Source organism: Kogia breviceps, chromosome 10 (assembly GCF_026419965.1).
Source record: "Kogia breviceps isolate mKogBre1 chromosome 10, mKogBre1 haplotype 1, whole genome shotgun sequence".
In the NCBI taxonomy this organism is placed as follows: Eukaryota; Metazoa; Chordata; class Mammalia; order Artiodactyla; family Physeteridae; genus Kogia; species Kogia breviceps.
In genome coordinates this window covers 1,772,806-1,799,710 of record NC_081319.1, presented here as the reverse complement: position 1 = coordinate 1,799,710, position 26,905 = coordinate 1,772,806, and the positions used below count along the sequence as shown (strand labels likewise).

Below are 26,905 nucleotides of genomic sequence, written 5' to 3'. Positions count from 1 at the left end.
CCTGTGCACCCACAGCGACCCTCCCCGAGGCCACCAGAGCTGCCGGCACCTGCCTGGCCACATTCCCAGAGTCCTCGGATAGGCCATAAAGGAATTATCAACAAACTTCAGAGGACTGAAACCATAAAAATTTTGTTCGCTGACCACAGTGGGATGAAAGTATAAATCAACAACAAAAATTAACTAGGAAATCCCCAAATGTTTGGAAATTAAGCAACGCATTTATAAATAACTTGTGGACCAACTAAGGAACTACCACAAGAAGTTTTAAATAATTTTAGCCAAATGATTTTAAAAAATGACATATCATTGGGATGAAACTAAAATAGTACCTATAGGAAAATATATAGTTCTAAATTATACATTAGAAAAAAGAAATACATTGATAATTAAGGGTCTAAGCCTTCATCTCAAGAAGCTAGATGGAGAACAGCATAGTAAACCCAAAGAAAGTAGAAAAAGGAAATAATTGAGAGGAGAAACCAATGGAATAGAAGCAAATGAACAAGAGGGAAAATCAACAAAGCCAAAAGTTGGTTATTTTAAAAGATTAATACAAATGATAAACACCTAGCAAAACTGATCAAGAGAGAGAAAAAAACCCCACAAATTACCAATATCAGAAATAAAACAGACATCACTACAGATTCCAAAAAAAAAGCTAATGATGATTCATTTTATGTCAACAGACAACAATAAGCTAATTCCTTATAAAAACATAACAAAATTGATGTAAGAAGAAATAAAACTCTAAATAGCCATATATACATTGAGGTAGTTTAAATTCATAACTAAAAGCCTCTCAGAAAGAAAACTATAAGCCCTCATAGCTTCACTGGTGACTAGTCCAAACTTTTTGTGGTACGCAGGCCTCTCACTGCTGTGGCCTCTCCCGTTGCGGAGCACAGGCTCCAGATGCACAGGCTCAGCGGCCATGGCTCACGGGCCCAGCCACTCCGCGGCATGTGGGATCTTCCCGGACCGGGGCATGAATGCATGAACCCGCGTCCCCTGCATCGGCAGGCAGATTCTCAACCACTGCGCCACCAGGGAAGCCCCTAGTCCAAACTTTTAAAGGAAGAAATAATGGCAACTTTACAGAAGATCTTCCAGAGAATAAAATGAGTAGGAACTTCTCACCTCTCTTTATGAGGCCAGAATAATGCTGATACTAAAATACGATACAGACATTATAAGAAAGGACAATTATGGAGCAGTATCTCATGAACAGAGACATAAAAATGCTAAACAAAATGTTAGCAAATCAAATCCAGCAATATATAAACGTAATATTCGTGACCAAACAGGATTAAATCTAGCAAGGAAGGTGGGCCTAACATTCAAAAATCAGTAAATATAACTCATCACATTAACAGAATAAAGGAGAAAAACCATATGATCATTTCAATAGAAGCAGAAAAAGCATATTACAAAATTCAACACTCAGTTATGATAAAAAAAAAAAAAGCTTTCAGCAAAACTAGGAATAGAAAGGTACCTCCTCACTCAATTCACAGGGAAAAGCCCATGGCTAACACAGTATTTACTGGTGGAGCAGCACACACTTTGTCCTGACGGCAGGGACAAGACAAAGCCATCCACTCTCCTCCCCTCTGGCGAACGCTGCACTGGAGTTCCAAGTGAGGGAATTAAGGCAAGAAAAAAATAAGGCAGAAAGGGTAAAAAGGGTCATCTGCCTTCCCAGATGACCTGACTGTTTACAAAGAAAGTCCTAAGGATTCCACAAAACAAGTACTAGATCTAGTGAGTGACTTTAGCAAGGTTGCAGGATACATGATTAACATACATAAACCAATTTTGTTTCTATATACTAGCAGCAAACAATTAGGGAGTTTAAAAACATCATTTTAATAGCATCAAATAAAATACTTGGTGAAAGATTTATTAAAACACACGCATAACTTTGCCCTTAACATTACAAAATATTGCTGAGAGAAAATAAAGACCTAAATCAATGGAAAGATATACCATGTTCATGGATTGGAATATTCAATATTTAGAAAATGTCAATTGTCCCCAAAGCATTCTATAGATTCCAGAGAAATGACAATCAAAATTCCAATGCACATTTTTTTAAAAAGGAAATTAAGTTGATTTGAAAATTTGCATGGATGCAAAGAACCTAGAAAGGTCAAAACAGTGTCTAAAAAGAACAAAAAGAAAGACTCACACTACTTGATTTCCAAATTTACTGTAAAGCTACAGTAATCAAGACAGAATAAGATTAGAATAAAAGTAGACCAATCAATAGTACAGAACAGAGTCCAGACACAGACCCAAACATATTCATCACTTGATTTTTTTTCTACAAAGATGCCAAGGCAATTCAATGGGAAAGGCAAATCTTTTCAATAAACGGTACTGAAAGACACATATGAAAAAAATAATAAACTTCAATCCCTTCTTCACACCATACAAAGAAATTAATCTGGGATGGAACACATACCTAAACATAAAGCTAAGAGTATAAAGCTTCCAGAAGAAAAACACAGACTATCTTCCTAACCATGGGGTGGGCACAGGCAGAGATTTCTCAGAGACAAAAAAAGGACAAGCCATACACTTAAAAATCGATGAACTGAAGTTCTCAAAATTAAAAACCTTCAAAAGATCAAGAAGATGAAAAGGCGAACTACAGCCTGGGAGAAATCAACGCAACACATGCTGTCTGACAAAGGACGTGTGCCCCAGTATATAAGAACTACAAATCCACAATGAGATAAACAACTGGACGTAGAAATGTGTCCAAGGACTGAGCAGTCATTTCGGAATGACTGTTGATTGGCCAACAAGCGCGTGAAGACGGAAGCGTCCCGTTTACTCCATCGCACGGCCCCCGAGCCACGTGGCGGGAAGCCCGGGAGGAGGGTGAGCACAGGCCCAAAGGCAGGGTCCAGGCGGCTCCGTACCAGCACCACCAGGCAGTCAGAGAAAAAAAGGCAGAGCTGTCTGTTCTCACCGTCTGTCTTCCAAGACAGACTTTTTGTGCGGGAAAAAAAACAAGGTACAAAACAATGTGTATACTAAGGTATCATTAATATAAAGAAAAAAATCAGGCGGAGGGCGTGTACATGGATATGCTTGAAAGCACACAGACTCCTGCAAAGAAACAGGAAACGGTACAAGGGTGGGAAACACTCTACATCTTTGTGGAGTTTGGATTTTTCCCATCATGAAAATGTTATCACCTGTTTTTTTAACTATTAAAACATAAAGTTAACTACGGGCTGGAGGGGGCACGTCACCATCCTACCTGCCCAGTTAGCTCTCAGAGTTCACGCCAAATGTCTGCATGGACAGCAACCTTCCTGCTGTCACAGATCAGGGCTCAGGAACCGTGGGCGCCCGCAGTCAAAAACAGCTCCCGGGGCGTCAGTGCACGACCCAGTACAAGTAGCTGAACAAATAAGGAGGTGGACGGAGGGAGGACGGTGGATGGCCGGAGCCGGGCTGGTCACTGTGGGAGTGCAGCCGCAGACAAGCCCGGCGGGAGGCTCCACCGAAGCCACACACCGGTCTGGATGCACACGAGGCCCGGCGGAGACATAGACGGATGGGTACGTGTGTGTCTGTGATTACAGATACGTGCGCTCACTCGCACCTCCCAGCCCTGTCTGCTGAGAGGCCCGGAAGCAGGGACGCCCCAGCTCCAGACCCTGGCTTCGGCACCACTCACTCTCCAAGGAAGGGACAGGGCTCCCTGGAGAAGTGGCTGATTCCGGGGCTGAGGCAGGGGTGACACCAGATGGGCCTGGGACAGCATGGGGCCCCAGCTGAGCCTGAAAGGGCTCCCAGGGCCAAGGCAGGGAGGAGCGGAGGAGCAGGGTGACGAGGGAGTGGGTTCTAACCCAGCACGCAAAACGCAGCCTGACGAAATAAACAGACAGGAGAGACAACGCTCCCATAAATAAGAATTCCAAGTGACTTACACAGACGCTCCTCCCGCAGGAGGTGCAGCCTCACTCCCTCTCCCACCCCCACCTCGACCAAGCGGCTTCCAGTGGGGAGCTGGAGGCGGCAGCAGACCCCAGACAGACACCGCTGTGTGTGCAAGAGCTGCAGGAAAGGGTGCGAACGTGCTACGGGAATTCCAAGAAGAAAAGCACAGACGAATGAACTGTCGCTGAGTCCTAACAGAACAGCACACGGCAGTTAAAACCTGGAGCTGAAACCATACCTACCAGCGAAGACAAACGTCAACACAAAATGCTGAATGAACATGAAAAGAGCAAAAGCCTGGAGTAGGAATATGCAGGGTGGGATCGTTTACTCGTAGCTTCAAATAAAACAATATTACATATTATTAGTGAATACAAACCTATGTGGGAGAGGCATTTATGTCAAATTCCAGATAGGAACAAAGGTAACTGGCACAGCAAACTCATGAGTTCACAGGTATTATCAAGTTCCCTTTTAAAGTAAACTTAAAAATTGTAAAGGTGTGTTGGCTAAGCTACTAGGAAGTACTTGGAGGCAAAGGTAACGCGCTGAAGCGGGACGGAGACCTGGGGACAGCGTGAGAGGGGCAGGAGAGTGGGCGGGGCCAGGGGAGCTGGGAGGAGGAGGGGCAGGAGGGGGAGGAGGAGGCACCCTCCCCACGTGCTCCAGGTCTTCGAAAAGTGAAGCGTCCTCTTTAGGCTCCCCAGCTGGTGTCACGCCACCCACAACTCCGGGGACAGGGCGACTCCCGAGTCCCGCCCTGGGCGTCAGAGCCCTGTGTCGGCCCCGCGGGCCCCCGCACCGCGTGCGCCACACCCAGTCTCCCTGCACCCTCAGTGCGACCACCCATCTTGTCACACAGGCCGGAAATCCCAGAGCCCCCGCCCCCCCACCCCCTGCACCCACCGCATCACTTGCTGGGCACGGCCTGTCCTCTCTGCCAGAGCCGCTCCGGACCGAACCGCCGCCATCCCTCGCCGAGACCCAGCCAGCTAGCTCCCCATACCCACGCCGGACCCCTCGGTCAGACGTCTACCCATCTACCCAGCCAGCGTGCCTACTCCCGCCCTCCCCCTCCCGCCTCCCCTGTTTACACCCCTCAGCGCTCCCCTTGCTCTCGGGGTAAAGGCAAATGGTGGGAGGGCTCTGCCCTCATCAGGCAACCCTGGGAGTGCCCAGAAGCCCACCTGGACCCTCTGCGAGGCCCCACAACTAGGGAGGGAGCCCGTGGCCTGCACACCGCAGCGTTCCCCCCGCTCCCCCGACAGGCTACCAGCGCCCCCAGGGCTGTGTGCAGGGAGCCGTTCAGAGGAGCAAACAGACCACACACTTCAACAGAGCCAACCCTATAACTAACCTCCACTGGTTCATCAAGACAAGCTGAGTCATCACGGAAAGGTGAAATTATAAGCGGTATTCTAGGAAGAATTGTGCAGTTTGACGAGAGAGGGGAGTGTAAAATACACGTTAGAAAGATTCCCAAACTCAGGCGTGATTACTTTTGAGCTCTGCAGTCAGCTTCGTGACTATGCGATCTCCCTTTATGGAAAGGGCACGCCGTCCAGCTCGGGGGGTGGTGGGGACGGAGGGTACCCGGCTGCGCGTGACACACAGCCTCACCGCGTCGCGCTGCCCCTGCGCGCCTGTGCTCAGGCAAGCTCTCTGGGGGGCTGACAAAGGGTCACAGGGCTTCTCTCCAATGGGTGGGACCGGAGGTCGCTTCTGCATCCTTTTCAGTAGTGGTGCATTTTTAATGACAAGCACTTATTATTATTTTTTTAATCTGAAGAAAATGTGATTATAATAAACTGAGTCTCCCCGCTCCCACGTGGGGAGGAACGAAGCTTTCTCCAAACCCTCAGTGTGGACCTTCGCTGGTTTAAGGCTGGAAACGGAAGCAGGGTTCCTGCAGGCCAGGGGCGGTGGCAGCATCACACAGACGTCACGCCCGGGATACCCAGCTCAGCCCAAGGGAGACCGCACGTGTGCCCCGGGCCCGGCTTGCCCCGCCGGCCCAGCCGCTGACGGCAGCCCCCGGGTCTGGGCATCTTGTGCGGCGCGGCGGGGAAGGAGGCTCCCAGGAGGACAGAGTCTGCCTGAGGCGAAGCCACGCGGAGCAGACTGAAGCCGAGGGGCTCGGCCCTGACAGCCCGCAGGCCCTGACCCAGCGCGCTCAGGGCGGCAGCAGGCTGTCGTGAAGCAGACGCAGCCCCTCGTCACGTGCGCCACCTGCGTGGGTCCCCGTCACGGGTCATCAAACACCAGCGAGCTCACACGCCCACCCCCTCTGGGCACAGTGCGCCCTCTCGGTCCTGGTCCAGCTGCCGGCCTGGAGCAGGAAGACGGTAACCCTAACCTCGTCCCTCTGCGAACGACGGGACCGGGCGGCAAGGACTGAGAGGGAGCTCCGGAGAGGCCCTTGTGAGCAGCCCCGCGTACACGCAACAGGCCCCGATGGAGAGGGAGACGCATCTTCAGAAGAAACTGACTACAGGCCCTCCGGCAGGGAGCACCCAAAGGCGCCTGCAGGAGAAAGCCAGTCCCCACACCCGTTCCCTGGCCCCTGCTGACGACGGCAGGCAGCCCTGCGTGCTTCCCAAGGATACGGCCGCGCCCGCGTGATGCTCCCCGCAGGCCTGGGGGTGGGGCGCGCCTTGGACCGGAGCAGGCAGGTCACTCGGGCCCACCGGTCCCAAAGCTCCATCACACCCACCTGGTTGAGACCGCCAAGAGGTCAGAGCCCCTCGCTTCTCCCCACCCGAAACCCTGCCGTTGCTATCACCTGGAGGGCGAACATCTTCAAGCTGCCCCCCCAGAGCCCACTCGTAAGCCGCGTACGTCCCAGGGCCCTGGACAGCTGTGCACAGAGCCCGCGCGCGTGCACGTGCGTGTGTGTGCACGCGCGCGGGCCCAGAGCAGCTCAGGCGCGTGTCAACATGTGGGTCTGCTTTCAATCGTGCTGGAACAACTCTACCTGATAAACAAAAACAGATCCAAAATAACCTTTGGCAAAGCAGCGTGTTTTTAAAAGAAAGACAAGGTCCGAGTGATCTGGCAAGAGCAATGCTTGAGCAAACAAACTTGGCCAAGCGAAGCATCCACGGTGCACATCAAAAAGTCCCTCGCAGGCTCCCCGTGACCCGAGGCCGCAGCCAGGAAGGGGGCTGGAGCCGAGGCTGCCCTGGCCCGAAGCGGACAGGCCACACACTTCCGGCCGCTGGTCGCTACATTTCATCCGGGTCACAGGATCAGACCACGGGCCGGGAGCGGGAGGCCAGCAGGAGAGGGCAGGGCCCCCCGCTCCCCTGCAGACAGTCCCTTCCAGTGGGCCCAGCTGGGCAGGGGACAGTGAGGGTCAGCAGGCAGCACGGGCAGCTGTGGGAGAGCCTCGGGGCCCCCCCTCAGGGAGGCGGTCGAGGTCACAAGGTTCTGAACCTCCCAAGCGGCCAGTCTGGCACGGCCTCCCCCGCGTCACAGCTCACGTCTGTCTGCCAGGCGCCTTGCCGCGGACATGGCTCTTACCAGAGCCGGGCTGCAGTCGCCCCGGGGCCCGGGCCGCATCACCCAAACCCCTCCTCTCTCCAGGCCCAGGTTAAGCTAAAACTGAGCGGGACACCAGAGGTCTGCAGAGCCTGAGGCTAGCACGCGGGCAGGGGCAGGGTCACTGCTGAGCGCTCCACAGTAGCCTAGAGAAGGGGGCACGTAGCGCAGAGGCTCAAATCAGGGACGGTGCACCCAGGACGGTCCACAGGAGAGGCTCGCAGGTCTACACCCGCAACACGGGAGCCTGGGGGGCGACTCAGCTCCTCTGGGCCCTGGTTTCTCCTCGTGTCCCCGGGGGGTCGTGGAGAAGCGGGGGGCGAGAACCACGGTGGCTCTGGGGGGGGGCAGGCCCTCGATAGGCAGAGGCACGCGCTCAACACAGCGCGCGGGCGAGAGGGCAAGAAGAGCGGCGCCCGGCCTTCCCGGGGTTAAAACGGGAAAGACGGCTCTGGCTGCTACTGCTAAAGGGACCAGAGTATCACCGGGCCGCCCCACGGGGCAGGAGGCAGTGGCCAGCGAACAAGGGCTTTTGTGAAGCTCAGCTCTTGGGGGAGAGACACGAGGGAGACGGGCAAGGAAAGGCTGGGGGCCTGGGAGGGGTGAGCGAGGGAGAACCGCTTGGGAGGGAGCGCGGGCAGCGGCCCGGGCACGGCAGTCGGAGGGCAGAGGCCAGGAGTCCACGCGTGGGGCCAGCTGACCGCAGGCCGCACTGCAGCGCCGCCGGGAACGGAGGCCCCTCAGGCTTCCTGGGAGGAGGTGACCCCCCGCGCGGCACGCCGGGCCCCCGGGGAGGGTGGCTGTCCAGGGCGAGGCAGGTGAGGCCACAGGGAGGTGAGAGAGAGGAGGGAAGGGCAGAACAGAAGCTGCTCTTTCTCTAATTCTTTCTGTGTTTTCTTCCTTAAAAGCCACACAAGAAACAGATGAATCCAAGCTCGTTGTAAAAGATCTGAACACCAATTACATGGACTAAAACATGAAAGCTCTCTGTCAGCCCTGAATTCCGCCTTCCCTCCCTCCCCCAAGATGGAACCACTATTCACAGTTGCTGTGTCTCCTTTCAGATCTCTTTTGACGCACTTATACACAAACATATGCACATATGCACGGCTTTCCTGAACGGGTGGGACCGAGCTGTACACTTGCAGAGACGGCTCGCGCGTGCCCTGTATCCACAGACACTCACTGAGGGCCCCGAGCGGGCTCGTGGGCCTGGCGGCTCCAGCGGGCTCTCTCCACCCACATTTACGTCACGCGATGAGCCTGTCAGTCCACTCACAGCGCAGAAAACCCGCGCACTCCTTGGCTGCTGGGCTCGGAGAGGGCAGGGAAAACAGACACGGGGCCCGTCCCTCCAGGAAGCGAGGAGGGCGCAGGCTCCACAGCCCCCAAGGCAACCAGAGACACTGATCAGGCCGAGGGCCCCGGGGTCCCACCCCAGCTCACCTCCCGCCGGCCACGTAACCCCGGGCAAGCCACCCCTCCCCTCGGACCCTGCAGCCACCTCTTTCCCGAGAAAACGTCGCCCACGCACTCGGCCCCGGTCAGTGTCCGGGGAAGGCCCCCCGAAGGGTGCGGGTCGGCGGCCGAGTGCCCGGAGACCCCGGTCCCCACGGCTGCGGAGGGCGAGCTCCTGTCACCTGCAGCTGCTGACCACCTCAGGACGCGCCTGGGACCGAGTCAGGGGCCGGCATCAGCGCGCTGAGGGCCGAGGCCTGCGGGCGGCCAGCACCCGAAGGGTTAACGGCCTGCTGCCGGGCCTTCCTGCCGCCAGGACTGCATTAGGGGCGGGAGATGGGCTGCGTCTGGATCGCATTAGGAGCTCTGTTGGCAGCGTTCCCTCTGGCGGGCTGCCTCCCCTCCTGCCCCGACCACTCTCCCCACAGCTCAAAGAAAATACCAGGATCCACATATAACCCCGCGCACTCCCCTCCTGTCTCTTACCCCCGTCTTGAATGAAACAAGCTCTTAAACTCCTGACCTTCCGCCCAGTCACCCCGTTCGTTTCTGGCGCGGCAGCGTCGTGGAGCCCGGGGCACGGCTGCCCTCCCCGCGGACGCACGCTGCGCCGTCGGGCGCGGGCTCCGCCAGGCCGGGGCGGCTCCTCCCGACGCTGGCCCCGGGGCGTCCGTCATCCGAAAGAGCGCAAACACCCCCAGGAAGACCCTCCCTGTATCCTGAAATGCCAACCCCGGGGCCACTCAGACCCTCACCGTGCACGACTGGGAAGTCTCCCAAGCCAAGAACAGGAGGAGGGTTGGCAGCCTTTAAGCACCAGAAATAAAGCCTTAGGAGAAACAGCTGAAGCTCGCTTTTTAACTTTTCTCATCTTTCCCCGCCAGAGGCCCCGAGGCAGTGGCTGGATTCGCCAACAGCGCACAAATTCATGTCTTCCCTGGCGTCGGAGCTTCAGCCCCGTACACCTCCCCTGCAACCGGCTGCCCCCAAATACCTCCAATCTTGCTCGAACCCAACCCACCCTCCCCTCCGCCTCCGCCCTCAGCCCCAGACCTCTCCCGACCCCCCCCGCCCCCGCAGCAACGGCTCCACCGCCCCACCTGCTACTCAAGCCAGAGAGACCTGGGGGCTGTCTTGGACGGGGCCCCCCCCCGCACCTGGCCCAAAGCCACTCTGCCTCACCAGCCTTGTTCGTGCCGCCTCCTCAACAGCCCGTAAGCCCCGCTGCACTGCCGCCAGCTCGGTCCACGTCCCCTCCGTCCGCCTGGACTGCACGACGGCCTCCGAACGGTCCCCAGAAAGGCACTCTGGCCCCCTCGCATCCATTCTCCACGTTGTCGGCCCCTCTAGCGCGCCAGGAAACGCATGTGCACACACACAACCACGCTCCCTTCTCCACCCTTCAAAACCACCTGCGTGTCTCAGTTGCTGCTGGACGGGGACCTCTGGACCCTAGGGCTCCGCCCCCACCCCCAGCCCCACAGCCCCTCTTCCTCGGTGCCTGTTCTCGGAGCAGCAGCCACTGTGCCCTCTTCTCTCAGGCCGTCAAGGCACTAGGCTGCCTCCCCGCTGGGCCGCTGCACGGCTCCCGCTGCCAGAGCACCCCCTCCATGCCCGGCCCCACTCCCCTCCTTCACGCCAGGGACCTGCCACCTGCTCTCAGAGGGCGCGGCCCTGTCGCGAAGAGGCCCGGCCTCGGGCTGCGATTCCACCCGAGCACGCGTGCAGGGCGAGGAGAGGTGCCTGCGGGCTGGCAGACGCAACTACCCAGCGGGACTCGTCCTAATCCACACACCCCTGTGTGTGTCCTCACAAACACTGGTCACCATCGGCAAGCCAAGGACGCGGCTGGCGGTCGGACGGAAGCCAGCTCAGCCCCATCAGGCTGGCTCAGACTCTGGACTTGCCTTGCCCAGAATCATCTCATTTAAATACTTCTGAAAAGACCGAAAAACAGAAGAACTTCGAGTGGCCAGCACTTATTTTTAAACTAGAACATGTTATAATAAAGCATTTTAACAAAACTTCAAACGAAAGCGGGCAAGTGCCTTTACTTTAAGAAGACGTCTCACTTGCCCTTTCCCCATGACTATTACAAGTTGAAGCCTGTGGATAATTAAAGCAATGTTTATGGTATTTTTATTACTGTTTTATTCTTAAAAGAAAGAATGATAAATATTCAGTTTAAGTGGTACACTTGCTCTCTGTGTACTCAGGAAACACTCAACTTTCCTTTAACGAGAACAATAAAACCGAGAAGGTCAGAGCAGCGCCCGCAAGGACGGCAGGGCAGCAGGGACCGCGGCCGCTCGCCACAGGCCGCAGGTGGCCCTCCTCTCCCCGCGGTGGCGGCCAGAGGGGCCGGCAGGGCTGGGAGAGGCGGCCCGGCCGGCCCGGCGCCGCCTTCTTCCTGATGCGTCTTCTGTATCGGGCCCCGGTGAGGGGTGAAGATGGGCCGGCTACACTTCTAGACACAAAGCACGGAAGCCCAGGGGCTCGGTCTTGAGAGAAGCCAGCTCTGCGGCCCTGGGCGCCTCACTTACAGTCATTCTCCGAAAGATAAGCCAGCACCGGGCCTCCCGGCCACTGCGGCACCGAGACGCCAGCCGTGAGGAGGCGTGGCCACCGCCCGCTCCACTCCTGCTTCTGGGCCCACAGGGAGCCGCTTCCCCAAACACAGCCCTCTGAGGTCGTCAGCTGCACGCTTTGAATCGAAACCCTACTCAAAAACAAACTGCTTGTTTGCTTGTTGGCTTTTTCCTACCGTTTTGTGCCCTAAATAATGTCTGGGGCCTCGTCCGGGCCAAGCTCCGGGTCGGGTGCCGGGAGCACAGGGCCCGACGGGCGCAGCCTCTGTCCTCAAGGAGCCTCTGAAGTGGGACGCACGGCGGAGACACACACGGGGGCGAGAGGCCAGCCAGCCAGGGCGGGGCCGCGGGGGCTGCAGGGAGAGACCCCCTCCGGGCGGGGGGAGCCGGTCCGCGAAGGCAAGGCCGCAGGTGGGGCACCAGGGCAAGAGGCAGAGGTCGCTGGAGGTGGGCCAGGAGGGGCTGGGCCGCGGGCTTGCTGGGGCAAGAAAACAGACTCCGTGCCGAGTCCCAGTCTCCCCTCACCCCTGGAAAACAGCTTCCAAGAGCGGAGGCAAAGGTAAGAGGAGCAACGCCAAATCCTGTTTCCGATTTTCTTTTTCCCTTCTGGGGCTTTTTGGTAAAGAGGTGAGTAAACCTGAATATGGACTCGATTTGGAGGCATATGCTATCAAAATCCTGAACTTTCTCTAAAACTTTTATCAACTGCATAGGCATCCACACACCCCTGACGATGCCCCCTCACTATCAAGAGCCGACGCGGGTTCCACGTCAGTAACCCATTTAGCAGCCCCTGCAAAGACCTGTTTCCTCACAACCGGAAAAGGGCCCCGCCATTCACTACTTGTGGAACCCACGACAGGAGTTCCACGTGACAGCAACACCGAACGACAAAGTGTCCTCCCAGGTGCTGGGCGCTCTGCGGCCGGCAGCCCCAGTGGGCAACGCCCCACACCGCACTCTGCCAGAGGCGGGCACAGGGGGGGCTCTCGGGGTCTGAGCCGTGATGGCCAGTGAGGCGCACGAGAGGGGAGCCTGCCTGTGGCTGGTCCTGGGTCCCTGCCTCTCTTTCTGCACCGTCTGCGTCGCCGACAGTTCCTGACGTTTCAAGCCTGACAGCCAATCACCGCCGGAAACGTCACTAGCCTAGAATCCCCAGATCAGATCTTACCGACGGGTTCCCCCTGCCGAGGATGGAAAGCGCCAAAGAGCCCGAGGAGAAGGCCGGCGAGTCGCAGGATGTCTGGGTCTAAGTGGGGTTTGGTTTTTCTCCTTCGCTCCCTGGGCCCCAACATTCCCCCCCACCCCTCAGCTAATGGGCCCCAGCTGGACGGACGTGGCAGCAGAGACAGGGCCAGGGTCTGACAGGCTCCGGCGGGTGGCCTGGCCGGGAGGGGACACAACTACTTATTTGGAGGGGCCGCACCGCACCCCCGGGGGAGTTCAAGCGGTCAGATGCGCCCAAGGAGATTTTAGCGAAACCTGCCAGGGGCGTCACTGGCCTTGGGGGAGAGCCGTCCAGTTTGGAGCCTGCCCTGCAGTGCCCCAGTGTCCGACAGGCCCCGGGCAAGTGACGGTGAGTGGGGAGCCCAGGGAGACTCCGTGGGGGCTCCCGGGGCAGCGGGCGTGATGCCCAGAGCTGGTCTTCGGTGCTGGCCAAATGGCTTCGAATGCGGGCTCCACTGTCTAGGTCTTCTCCCCGGTCAGATGGGGTCACGGGGAAAAAAGGAAGAGCAGAGCTGGCCGTCAGCAAGCGACGGACCCACCCGCCAAGCCCCGAAGGCCAACGTCACCCGCACGACAACCCCAGAGGGTGAGCCGGGGCTACGATTCCGCACAAGAAAGTCAGAGCTCAGAGGCGCTAAGGGACCTGACCAAGATTACAGGGGACTGGAAGCTCTTCCTGACTTCGGTCCTTTCTTCCAAAACCTCTGTTCGTTTCCTGGGGCCACCACAACAGGTCACCACAACCTTGACTGCTTCCAACAACAGAAGCGTGTGTAACCTCTAGCAGTTCTGGAGGCCACAAGTCCAAAGCCGATGTGTCAGCTGGGGTGGCCCCCCCGGAGCCTCTAAAAGAACCCCTTGCATCCCCTCCCCGAGCTTCGGGCCATGCGGGCCACCATGGGCATTGCTTAGCTCCAGGCTGCAGACCCCAGTCCCAGCCTCTAGCTTCATACGCTCTCCTCCCCAAGAGTCCCTGTGTCACTGCACTTGTCATTGGGTAAAGAGCCCACCCTGCTCGGGATGGTCTCACGTAGAGATCCCCATCTTAATGACATCTGCAAAGACTCTCATTCCAAATAAGGTCACATCCCGAGGTTCCGGGGGGACACGTCTCTTGTGGGGCACGATTCAACCCACTACAGTCCACCCTCTGGTCCCCGACACGTCACATCCACCTCATGTGCAAAATACTTTCACCCCATCACAGCGTTAATTCTAATTAGGTCGAAAATCTCATCTAAATACCATCAGCTCAAAAGTATCACCAGCTAAGTCACCTAACTAGGCATGAGTGATCTGGAATGATCTATTCTGGGGCAAGACGCCTCTCTATCTGTGGACCTGTAATACTGGAAAACAAGTTATCTGTTTTTTAAAATACAGGGATAGGGAGAGAACGGAAGGAACTCAGAGGTCACTGGTCCCAAGCAGGTTTGAAACCCAGCAAAACAAATTCCATTAGGTGTCCAGGCCTGCGAATGACCCTCCGTGGCTTGATCCTTTGCCCTCCGGGCCCATGGAAGCTCCTCTGGCCCTGGCCTCTGGGCTCGCCTCTCTGGCCTCTGCCTTTGCGTCCAGAGCTCTGCCCTTGGAGTCATTCCCCCTTTATCTTGAAGGGTAACACACGTTGTGGCTGAGTCCCTCTACCTGTGACTTCCTGCACGTACAATCCCAGAAGTCCAATTGCTTTTTTTTTTTTTTAATTTTGTCGGGTCTCTGTCCCTTTACATCCTGGCTGGCAGTGTTTCTGCGGATATAACAGCCTCAAAAACCGGCGGGTCTCTCATGTATGTGAAGGGAATCTATGCCATCCAACAAGAGGGTTCCCCACAGATCCTTCCTGGAGAAGCCCGGCTCTTTCCTGGCTTCTGCTAGATATGCGGTTGCACCTGTGAGACACACACCCAAGCTCTTCAGCAAAGGCTGTCCAGCCTCACCCGTGGCCTTTCTCCAGGGCACGCGCTCTCCAAAGTGAATCTCCTGCTCTCAGCATCCTTTGGGGTCTGCACAAGCCAAGAACTTCCCACGCCATCAGGAGCTGGCTCCCCTTTGCTAATCACAGCTCCTTCCTCAATTCACTCCTTTCCTCTCACATTGTACTATAAGCAGCAAAGGAGAAACCAGGTTGCACCTTCCACACTTTGCTTAGAAAACCCCTCAGCCAAAATCCAAGTTCAGTGCTACAAGTTCCGCTTCTCCCGACTAGTAAATTAGAGGTCTGCACAGCAATAGATACCAAGAGGGCTGGAAAGCAGGCTCCCGAAAGCAAGAGGAGAACGAACTTTATATTTGCCAAGCAACCTCCATGTGTCCAAGCACCACAGGTCAGTACCTGGGACTCTGAGAGGCAAGTTCATCTTTCTAAGGATGAGAACAGGAGCCAGAGATCTCAGAAGCCCCCACTCGCGCCCCTGAGAGCTTAAGGTGGCCGCCGGCCCTGCCTTCGCCGCCTCCACGCCCTGGGCCCCGGCACTGTGCCCACTGACGGACCCGGTCATCAGACGCCTCTCCTTCCCTCCAGAGCCTCAAGCACCCAAGTCTGCGCCTGCTTCTCACAGAGCCCTCTCCTGCCCCTCAGCCCCTCCCAGCAGCTCTCCCAGGGCAGAGGGGGGACGGGGCCAGGGGGCCCGAGGGGTCTGCCCCAGGGAGCACAGGGAATGCAAGGCGATTCAGCATCTTATTCACTCCCTGCCCCAGCTGGGAGTGAAAACACAGTCACTAGTATAAGCTGAGTTTTGTTAAATGTAAGTCTAGTTTGTTTTCATAATTTTGTGCTTTATTTTTTAAGATTTGCACTTTTAGTACTTGGTGCAACATGGATTTGATCTGAGTAGTCTTTCTATCCAGGACTGACGGCCTTCCCAGGAGGCTCCACGACAGCCCGCAGAGGAGGGGATTGCGCCTCACAGTGTCAGGGGACCCTCGCCCTCCGGCTCCCGCTGCTGCCCCAGGGAGCCCCCAGCTTGGCCCACCCTGGTCACGAGACTCTTCCCTACGACCCCCAGCTCTGCAGGAGGAATGGGTGGAGGGGAGAGACCTCAAGCTGACGTTTCCTTCACCTGCGGAAGGGCTGGCCATTCCTCTTACTCCGAGATGCCCCCCTCCTGCCTCAGGCTGCCCTGGCCCGGAAACGGCCAACGCCGGGCACAGCGCCAGCAGCGCCAGCAGTGCTCCGGCCTGCCCCTCGCTCCGGGCAGACCCTGCAGGCAGGGACCTCCCCCAAGGGTGACGGTGAATTTCATGTGTCCACTTGGCTGGGCCACACGGCCCAGACGTTTGGTTAAGCATTGTTCTGATTTCTGTGAAGGTGTTTTCTGGATGAGATGAACATTTAGGTGAGTAGACTTGGAGTATAGCAGATGACACTCCATAACGGTGGTGGACAAGGCCTGAACAGGAAAAGACTGTCCTCCCGGGAAGAAGAGGAAATTCTGCAGCCAACAGCCTTCAGATTTGAATTGCGACTCTGCCCTGGGTCTCCAGCCCGCTGGCCTCACAATCATACCAGCCAGTTCCTTAAAATCGCTCTCTGTGTGCGCGCACACACACACACACACACACTCACACACACACTCACACACACTCACACTCACACACACACTCACACACACACTCACTCACACACACACACACACACACACACACACACACACACACACACACCCTCTGTCGGTTCTGTTTCTCTGGAGGTCGCTGGTTAATACACCCAGTGAACCAGACCACCGCAGAGTCCGTCTCCACACAGGCCGCCGGACTCCACGCACCTGGGCTGTGAGCGCCTCCAGGGGCGGCACGGTCCCTGGCCTCAGACGCAGGCCTAGAGCAAGCCTCCGCCCTCCTGCACCGTAGCCTCCTCTGAGGACCAGACGCCCTCCCTGCACGCCAGAACTCCTGGGAGGTTTCCGAGCTCGAACCAGCCCTTGTTCCCCACCCCGGATCCCCCGTGAAGGAGAAGGGGTGGTTAGGGAGCTGCCAGTTTCTCTCTTCCAGTAAAAACAAAAACCTTAAGCAACGCCCACCGAAGGGAAGTATCAAGGCCACTGGACACCTTTGAAATCAGAGCCAGGCCAGAAGTTCCCAGGAGTCGGGGGTGACGGGGAGACCCCAGCTGCCACCCTTCTCACAGGTCTTCCACAGATGATGTGGCAGCTGCCAGCGTCACGAGGAATGTGACGCTCATCTGGGTGGTGTCCAGACGGTATGGCTCTGAGCAACACAAGGTTCTAATTGTGTTTAATTTGAAATCCTTGTGGTTAAGCAAAAGGGACCCAGAAATGAGTCCACACGTACTTGCCACCCTGACCTGGGGGTTTGTAGAAAGGGGGAGGGGTTCCACCCAGCGCCCTCACTCGTGGACCACATGCTCCAGAGCCCACACACCCTCTGGAGGCTCCACTTCTTCATAAAGAACGCCTGCTTGAGAGTCTCCCGACAATCGTGCTGTTCCGAGAACCGGGGCGAGCGGTGGTTCCGGAACGGGGGCAGGACAGGAGAGAAGAAGGAACAGGGCAGAGCCAGCCCCCGGGGAGCAGGCCCCGCAGCTGGAGAGGCGCAGCGACTGTCCCCCTCCCTTCCCGCTAGAGGGGGGGGCCGAAAGGAAGGGCAAGGCAAGACTGACCTTGAGGGTGGGGATCTCCACACTGTCCCCGAGGCTGACGGAGCCTGAGAGGATGGTCCCTGTCATCACAGTGCCTTGGCCTTTGATGGAGAAGCAGTGGTCCACAGCCATGAGGAACGGTCCCGAGGGGTCTCTCCGTGGGATGGAAATCTGGGACGTCAGGAGCTAGAAAAGAGATGCTGGTGCCACACCCCGTCGGGAGAGGAGCTGGACGGGGCAGCGCAGAGGAGAGCAGGGGGGTGTGACCAGGGCTCGGGCAAGCTGGCCCAGGAGCTCAGAGCGGACCGCCTCCGACTGCACTCCGAGCCGCTGCCAAGGCCCCACTCCCTCTCTCAGTGCAGAGGGAAAGGGCCCGCGGAGGACGCTCCTCTATCCTCTCCCACTGGGATTCCCGCAGCGGCGTCCCGCCCGCGCACAGCCGCGGAGGCAGCCCACCGAGGGCGCCCGTGGGCACGGCGCTCCCCGGCCTCACGTGCCCGCTCACACCGGGCATCGGCCACCGGCCAGCCCTGGCGGCTCGCCAGCCAGTGTGGCCTCCCCCTCCCCCCGGGGACGCCGCCTCCGGAAAGGCTCTTGCGCTGGCCGTGTCGCCAGGTAACATGCCATTGGGATCGTCGGTCTGTCCACTCCGCCCCCGGGCCGTGAGCACGCCCCCGCAGCTCCAGCAGCTGCATCGCGGTGCCTGAGGGAACCGGAAGGACGTCCCCCGGGCAGCAGCCTCTGTCTGGCAGGGCGGGGGCGAAGGCCCCGTCCCCAAGCTCCGGCGGGGACAGAGGGCCTGGCCCTCCGCGGCGGGTCTGCTTTTCCTGTTCTGCACACTCTCCCGCGTGCTTCCGCCTCAGCCGGCCCGCCGCCCTGTGCTCCGCGGTGCCGCCGGAGCGGAGTACCAAGAGACAAATGGAAATCAAGCGCACGTTAGTCCTCTTGCTTCCTTCCGATTTCGTTGGGGAAGAGACGATCAGAAAAGTATTTGGTGGTGAGTGTCCCAAACCCTTCGTCTCGTGGTAACTACTCTTGCGGAAGAAGACCAGAGTCGCGAACCAGGCTTGGCCTGAGGTCCGCGCAGAGGCTTCTCAAAGGAGCGTAGGAGCGATTTCCGCAGGCGGCATTTTTGTGGATCTTGTTTCAACACAAGCAACTGCCCCAGGTTCCTCGACCGGTGGTCTCCGGAGCGGATGAAAAAGTAACGCCAGCTTCACCCAGAAAATGTTTGTTTCGCCACGTCAGCAAGGTCAGCACCGTGTGATCACAGAAACAGCAGCCGAGCACGTGGTCACACCTGACCCTGGCTCGGCGGACCCAGGGCAGCTGCACCCCGACACCGTCAAGCTGGATCCGAATCGCAGCCCCACCGCACGCTTGCCCTGAGACATCGGGCAAGTCACTTGACATCTGAGCCTCAGGCCCGTTCTTAGCAAAACGCGGAGACGTACCTCAAGCCTCCCAAGCCTTGTTAACAATCATGTAACCGTGGACGTGAATAATCACACACGAGAGGAGCTCAGGGTGGTGCCTGGTGCGTGATAACCAACCTCACTGTCAGCGTAAGCTCTGGCGTGGCACCGTTCCCGCACGTTACACGCGTGAACTCGAACTCCACGCGCCAAGTGGGGGTGCCATCTCCCTGACTTTATAAGTGAGGGAACCGAGGCCAGAGAGAGCAGGTCAAGCGCGGAAGGTCACAGAGATGTGGCGCGGCCAGTGCTGTAATGCACCGTCCAGGGCCAGGGTCAAGACACCTCCCCCCGCAGCCCCTGAGCTGCCCGGGGGCTCAGCTGGGGGACTCCACTCTCACCCTGCCCGCTGGGTGCCCCGGGCCCTCCCAGTGGCTGGGCTCCCCCTCTGTCCGTGATCCCCAAGCCTGGCAGAAGGGACGAGGATGGAAGCCACGCTGGACCCGCCTGGGAGGGATCCACTGGAGGGGCTGGAACAACCGTAGCTGCTGGAATGGGAGACGCAGCCCCGGAGCCCCCGCCTGCCGGGAGCTGCCGCGTGGACGAGTTGGACAGGGAAAGGAAGGAGGAGGCTCACAAGGACGTGGACAGCTCTGCAGAGCCGGGGCTGCCCACTGGAGGCCTGCAGCTCTGCTCTGATCTAACTCCGTGAGGAAGGCGAGGGGGGTGGCACCGAGGGGTCGGTGTGGAGAGTCCCCTCCCCCCGGAGTGAGCCGGAGCCCCCGACGCGGATCAAGCTGGCGGTACCTCAATGAGCTCTGGGATGCCCTGTGGAGCTTCCGTCTCGGGGGCGTCTGGTCCCCCAGGCCTGGCCGCCACGGGTATGATGGGTGCACCTCGGAACCTGGAACAGAAAGACAAGTCCCACTGTGGTCACCGGCGAGCACGATGGCAGGTCTCTGCTCTCACCCCGCGGAAGGTGCGGGGGGGGGGGGGGGGCGGCGGCGGCGGCACTGTGCTCCCTCCCACCTGGCAGACCAGGGCGTGGAGGCCCGAAGGGAACGCCTCGTGTTGAACAAAAGAAGTCAGAAGGGGGCTCCTAGGTTTAGCTGCTACTCCAAACCCTCCCTGAGGAGGAGCGGTGAAGCCCGGGCCCCAGGCCCCTGAATAAAGACGCCCCTGGAGAGGACCACGGGGCACGGCCCAGCCTCCTGCAGAGACTCGGGAAGCACAGGTACTGAGAAGACCCTGCCAGACCTGCCCGGAGGGCCCCTCCACAGCCTCCCGGCCTCCTGGAGAGCCTGCCTCTTCAAGAAAAGACTCTTACTACGAGTATACATTTACCTTTTCCACTGGAGAACAAAAACCCGAGAAACAGAAAAGAGAAACTATACAACCCATAACCCCATCACCGTGGTGTGCTTTCTTCCAACCTTGGTTTCTCCGTGCGTTGCCAAGGAATTATGTTTTTCCTGTTTTGGTTACACTATTCATACAATTTCATATCCTTCTAGTTTATTTGCCATTGCATCGGAAAGAATTTTCTATTGAAAAATAACAACAGCAACAATAATAATAAGACTCACTTGCCTAAGCCAAGAATACGACCTGGACGCTTTCATTGAAACCCCACAGAACCACCACGGACTCGGCACCATTTTACAGATGAGAAAGTGAGGCTTAGAGAGGTCAATTAATTTGGTCCAAGTCACTGCCGTCCGTCTCCGCGCCAACCTCTACCCCGTCCGACTCCAGAACCAGGGCTCACAGCCACCACGTAACACTCCTGCCTCCCCACCCCCCGGCCACCTTCTCTTTCATTTTTACCAGCCGCATAATAGTGCAGCTCAGAATTCACATGCTTTCCCCCCCAGTGTGACTCATTTAGAACATCCCCAATTTTTCACCATTGTGAATAATAATATGTTGGTGGATATGACTTTTTTTTTCTTTTTTTTCTTGGCCTTGATTTGGGATAAATTCATGAGGTACAGGCCAAAAAGACTCAACAAACTGAAAAATCAGCAAAATGTGGAGGGAGGACATTCGAAAAGGCTCTTCTCCGTAAGGCAATAAGAACACTGGGAAAAATGATCAGAAACAACCTTTTCAGAACTCTGCAAATTAACCAAAGGCTTGCAGCAGTCTGTGGAATGTTTAGTCAAGGAAAACAGCTGAATCTCAGGAAGAATAAGGGAACTTTGTGGCAGTTTTACTTGCCTTCTTCTTACCCACCCGTCCTCAACTCTGCAGTAGCCTTAATAACTGGAGTCTGTATTCAGAGTGGAAACAGCAGCTTGACAGCCACTGAAAGTGGCAGAATGTATCTGGCTCCATCAAAGCCCCCTTCCAGAGTAATACCATTATTTTTCCCTCTCTGGCAGTTCCCTGGAAGAGCCCACCCTTAGACCGAAGCGGGGGCTCAGGCCCCGGAGTCAGCGAGCCAGGACCCGCCCTGAGCCAGGGCCCGTCCCACGCGCACGTCTCTGCCTGCGCTCCGAGCCCCAGGCCCAGGGCCGCAGAAGGGGAAAGGCGTGCGCTGAGAATTCCAGCGATTAACCATAAAGCTTTCGGAAATTCAATTACTGTTTATCCAAACCCTTTTGGGCAACGTATTGTAACAAAACATAAATGCGTTTCAGGCTGGGTGTCTGGCCCTTTCCCAGGCTCCAGAGAAGCTGGCCCTGTTGGTTTCCTGAGCACGCCACACAATGGGGCATCCTGGCTGCTGGCAGCCCTGGGGGACAAGAGGCCCCCTCCTGCCTGGGTTTCAGACCTAGGCTGCTGTCTGGGCTCTAGGAGCACAAGGGGCTGCAGCCAGAGATGTCAGGAAGAGTGCTGAGCACAGCCCCGCAGCCCAGGTGGGAGCTGACCCAGAGCACAGCCGGGGGCGCCTCCTGTTCCCAGTGCCCCGCCCCGCCCAGCCCACCCCGCTCCCTGCGCAGCTGTGGTACCTCACGGCGCGAGCCGGGCCCAGACCTGCTGACTGTGCTTGCAGGCTGACTTTCATCAACATACAAAAACAACTCACATCGGTTAAAAAAAAAGTGCACATGAATCTGTGTGTGTGTGTGTAACTCGTGTAAAAGATGTAAACAGAGTCTATGTTTTAGGTTTGGAATAGCAGAATTCAAAATAGTGATACTAAAAAAACCCTTATTATGCCTTATTTTTCTTACCAGTCAAGCCAGATGCAAGAGGCTGGGGTAACTGTAAGCATCTGCCTGACTGCACTCCGGAAAGCCCTAGAACAGGGTCACGCGCACAAGAGGTGCTCCACACGCTACAGCTGCTGTTACTAAGCCCCTACCACGTGCCACGCCCCATATCAAATGCTCCCTCATAATAAACACTGTGCGGCTGGACTCACCAGCTCCCACTTTACAGAGGAAGAAAAAGCAACGCCGAGAGGTAAAGCGAGACGGCCGTAGAGCCGGCACGGAATGCACACCTTGGAGGAGCCGCTGGCAGGAGCCAGGTCACGCGGATTCGGCCTCCCACCCAATCCCGGGGAGAAGGTGGGTACTAAGCAGACGGCTGTGGCGAAAACATAAACTAGGGAAAAGAAAGGGTTTAAAAGCAGGAGGAAACACAGAGGGAGTCTGGGAGAAATGTGCACCAAGGATGCTGTCAGACAATAACGTTTAGTGCAAAGATAAACAAAAACGCCTAGAACACAGAACAGTGTCAATGTTGCAATAACAACTACCTCGAACTATGTACAGGTGGGAAAGACTGACAGGGTTCCGAGGGAAAAGAAACACTTTAATTCGCTGCATTGGGAAGATTGTGGGTACATCTTTATCTTCTATTTTTATTTCTGTTAACATTGATAGATGCTTATGCAAGAGTAATTTTAAATGCTTTCAGAGATAAAGAAATCACAAAGAAAAACAAAGAGCTTGACTACATAAAAATTAGAAACGTCTGCGTGTTAAAAAAAAAACCTAAAACAGAAAGACAAACAACAAATGCAAAAGACTTATTTGTAGGAAATATGATAGACAGAGGGTTAATTAATAACAACATCCTTATTAATATTAAACACTCCTGAATATCAAAAAGAAAAGCATTAAAATCATGAGGCAAACAGACAAAACACATGGGCACAAAGTAAACACACAAAAACACAACTATTCAATACACTTAAGGAAAAATGTTCAGTCATACCAGTAATTAAAGCATCACATATTATAACGAGAGTAAAACAACATTCTATCCTAAATGTTTCAAATATATATTTTTAAAAATATTTTTTAAAGTCTTTATTGAATTTGTTACAATACTGTTTCTGTTTTATCTTTTGGTTTTTTGGCCGCGAGGCATGTAGGATCTTAGCTCCCCAACCAGGGATTGAACCGGCACCCCCTGCATTGGAAGGTGACGTCCTAACCACTCCGCCAGGGAAGTCCCCCAATATATTTTTAAATTAGATACTAGAGCTCACCGCTGGCACCTGTGTGACATGGAAAAGAACACAGAGATGCACGAAAGGTTCTGAAGGGCTCCTTCCCTTTGACCTAGTGACCCCATACCCGGGGCTCTCTCAAGAGGAAGAACCGAAAACACAGACGAAGTTTAATGATGGTCAAAGATGTTCACCCAGGACTATTTACTTACAAGGAGGAAAACTTAAGCCCTTTCAAAGGGTCAGGAACAGGGTGATGGTTACATGAAGAACTGCTCTATATAATGTTAAGTAATAAAAGCAGAAATCAAAAATGTAAATACTTCATGATTACAATTACATGTTTAAAGAGGGAGAACTGAATTCAGCAAAGTTGCAGGGTACAAGGTCACCTGTGTTTCTATACACCAGCAAAAAAAGTCTGAAATGGAAATTAAGAAAGCAATTCCACTTATAATAGCGTCTAAAAGAATTAAACACTTAGGAATAAATCTAACCAAGGACAAGTAAGGCTTGTACACCAAAAACTACAAAACCTGTATAAAAGAAATTTTAAAAAATCTAAATAAATCGAAAGACATCTGTGTCAATGAACTGGAAGACTTACTCCTGTTACGATGTCCATTCTACCTAAAACCATCTACAGATTCAATGCAGTCCCTATTAAAATTCCAACCATCACTTTCTGCTGGAATGGAAAGGCAGATCCTCACATTCCGATGGGAGGGAATTGCAAAGAACCCAAATGGCCACAATAATCTTGAAAAAGAAGCAGAAAGTTGGAGGACTCGGCTTCCCCATGGAAACTTTCCTCAAAGGGACGGTAAGTGAAACAGCACAGTACTGGCATAAGGGCAGACAGAGACCAGTGTAGCCCACGTGTATTTGGTCAATTGATTTTTGACAAGGCCAAAGGGGAAAACGGCAGTCTTCAACAAATGGTGCTATGAAAACTGGATGTCTCCTCAAACGAATGGAGGTGGGCCTTTCACATACACCATACATAAAAAATAACTAAAAATGGATCAAAGACCTAAACTTATGAGCTAATACAATAAAATTCTTAGGAAAAAAATTGGGTAAAATCTCCATGACACTGAATTTGGCAACAATTTCATGACTATGACACCAAAAGCACAGGCAAAAAAAAAAAAAAGAAAAAAGAAAAGAGAAGAAAAGAAAGAAAAGAAAAAGAAAAAAGAGATTGGATTTTATCAAAATTTAAAACTTTTGTGCATCAAGGAATACTGTCAAGAAAGTGAAAAGACAGCGTACAGAATGGAAGAAAACATTTGACAATCTGACAAGGGATTAATGTCCAGAATATATAAAGAACTCCTTCAGCTCAAGAACAAAAACAACGTGACTAAAAAATGGGCAAAGGACTCGATAGCCATTTCTCCAAAGAAGACATACGGTAGCCAATAAGCAGGTGAAGAGAAGCTCAACATCAGTTACCAGGGACACGCAAACCAAGACCACAATGAGATACCACTTCATACCTACTAGGATGGCTATGAGAAAAAAGGAAAACAACAACAAGTGTTGGCGAGGCTGTAGAGAAATTGGAGCCCTGATGCACTGCTGATGGGGGTATAAATTGGTGCAGCCACCATGGAAAACAGTATGGAGGTTCCTCAGAAAGTTAATCGTAGAGTCACCATGCGATCCAGAAATCCCACTCCTAGGTACACACCCAAAGGAACTGAAGCAGGGGCTGGCACAGATATTCGTACACCAGTGTCCACAGAAGCATCATTCACAACAGCCAAAAGAAAACAACCCAAGCGTCCATCGAGAGATGAATGGATAAGCAAAATGCAGCCTATACACACAACAGAGTACTATGCGGCTATAAAAAGGAGTGAGAGATTCTGACACAGGCTGCAACACGGACGGACCCAAAGCACTCTGCTAAGTGAGCCACACCAGGCACAGAAGGCCAAATATTGCATGATTCCATTTATAGGAGGTCCCCGGAACAGTCAAGTTCACAGAGACAGAAAGCAGAACAGAGGTTCCCAGGGCCTGGGGGAGGGGTGGAGGGGGAGGAGTGACTGGTCGGTGGGGACAGAGTCTATGTTGGGGTCCGTGAAAGAGGATGAGGTGACAGACAGTGGTGATGGGTACACGGCCTTGTGAAGGGATTTAATGCCACTTAATTGTACCTTTACAGAGGGATAAAGTAATAAACGTTACGTTATGTATATTTTACTACGAGTTTTTGAATGTGGAAGAAAGGGTGGGGGTGATACTACGCACGGTGGAAAGATAGGAATGGAGTCAAGCAAAATGTCAGCAGCTGCTCTTCTGAGAAACCTTTGGGTGCTCTCCACTTTCTTTTAACTCCTTTTCTCTTATTTTCCAAAGGTTCTTTCAATTACTCTTTGGATAGAAAAAAAAAAGTTTCGTTTTTTTTTTTTAACACTTTTTAGGTTTTGATATGTACATAGCTCAGCAGTCTAAATTTCTCCTTTCTAGATAGAAAGTTTCTTCACATTTGGACCAGCATTTACATAGGATTTACCTAACAACGGACCATGAGAAAAGGAAATCGTCACTTTTAAAATGATTTAAAGAAGTTCTCGGCTGCACGGAGGTAACAGCTAAGTTCTCCTACGAGGTGACTGCCCTGGCTGGCCCAGGCCCGTCGGCCCGCTAAGCTTTCCGTACGGGAGCTTTTCCAGCCCTGGGCACGCTGAATGAGGAGAGCAGAGATGTCAAAGGCCCTTCCGTGGCCAGTATCCTCTGGATGTGTGAGAAAGGCTGTGATTTGACCTTCAACCAATGAATTAAAATAGGAATAGTAATTTAAACACCTAAGTGAGAATTTTCCTTAAATTTAATGAATCGAAATAGTTGATATTAATTTACCCTCAATAGTATCCTAAGCCTTTCCCAGAAGGTCTCGTTTATAGCAAATGACACCGACACTGTGCTGGGCTGTTATGCAGGAGTCCAAAGGACCTGGTCTCCCCTTTCTGACTAGTAAATAAAACGGCAGCAAAAAGAAGATATAATTTTTTATCTTCCGTTTTACAGTCTCATATCCACTTCCGCTGGGAATAACAGAGTCTGAATTCTTATGCAACACTTATCTAAACGTGTCGATTTTATCGGATTGATGAATTTTGCTAACAGAAGCAGCACTAGGAAATCTTTTATGACACATTTGGCCCATTCTCAGGGCTGCAGCTTTAATTTAACCAACTTGAGAATTCTGAGGGAGAGCTGCAGGTGTTAGATCGGAAAAGAAAATCATAAATGGAAAGGCGTATCAATCTTCATGACGGGGAAGCGAAACCATTTCCGCTTGCGTGCCCTCCACGGGCAGGAGAGGGAGAGGTGGCCGCGGCAGGATACGGTGTCGGGCTGCGTAGCAAAGAGGAAGCAGCACTGTCGCCCGGCGACCGCTGTTTAGTATTGATCAGAAGGCGCTGGCCCGGGGGGAGGAGAGGAGCCGATAAAACGAGGAGGTTTGCCGACACCGTGTGCTCAGCAGGGTGTCTTCTCGTTTTCCTGACCGCGGGGGAATAAGCCATGCCCATGGCCGCCCGAGTGCCCGGGTGGCTTTCTGCCCTGTGGTCCCCACACCCCTCCCCCCGCCCTGCCCGGGGGCACCGTCACCCTCCCGCCCCCGCAGACCTTGACGGTAAGCGGCTAGAGCTTGACGGGGCTGGCGGGCCTCCCGCTCTAGACCTCCCGGGCACCC

The 26,905-nt window shown here is 54.6% G+C and overlaps 1 protein-coding gene across 4 annotated transcripts in view; it reads right to left on the bottom strand.

Annotated features, from left to right (window-relative positions):
- Positions 1–26,905, bottom strand: part of EEFSEC (eukaryotic elongation factor, selenocysteine-tRNA specific) — a 223,154-nt gene that overhangs the window by 134,548 nt on the left and 61,701 nt on the right. For all 4 annotated transcript variants that reach the window (XR_010842431.1, XM_059076708.2, XM_067043321.1 and 1 more), the window contains exons 3-4: positions 19,593–19,689; positions 17,392–17,556 (exon numbers count right to left, since the gene is read on the bottom strand). Coding sequence is in view for 3 of the 4 variants with exons in the window: in XM_059076708.2 (XP_058932691.1) it covers positions 17,392–17,556; positions 19,593–19,689 (262 nt within the window). In the remaining variant the exon portion in view is untranslated. The remainder of the gene's footprint in view (positions 1–17,391; positions 17,557–19,592; positions 19,690–26,905) is intronic.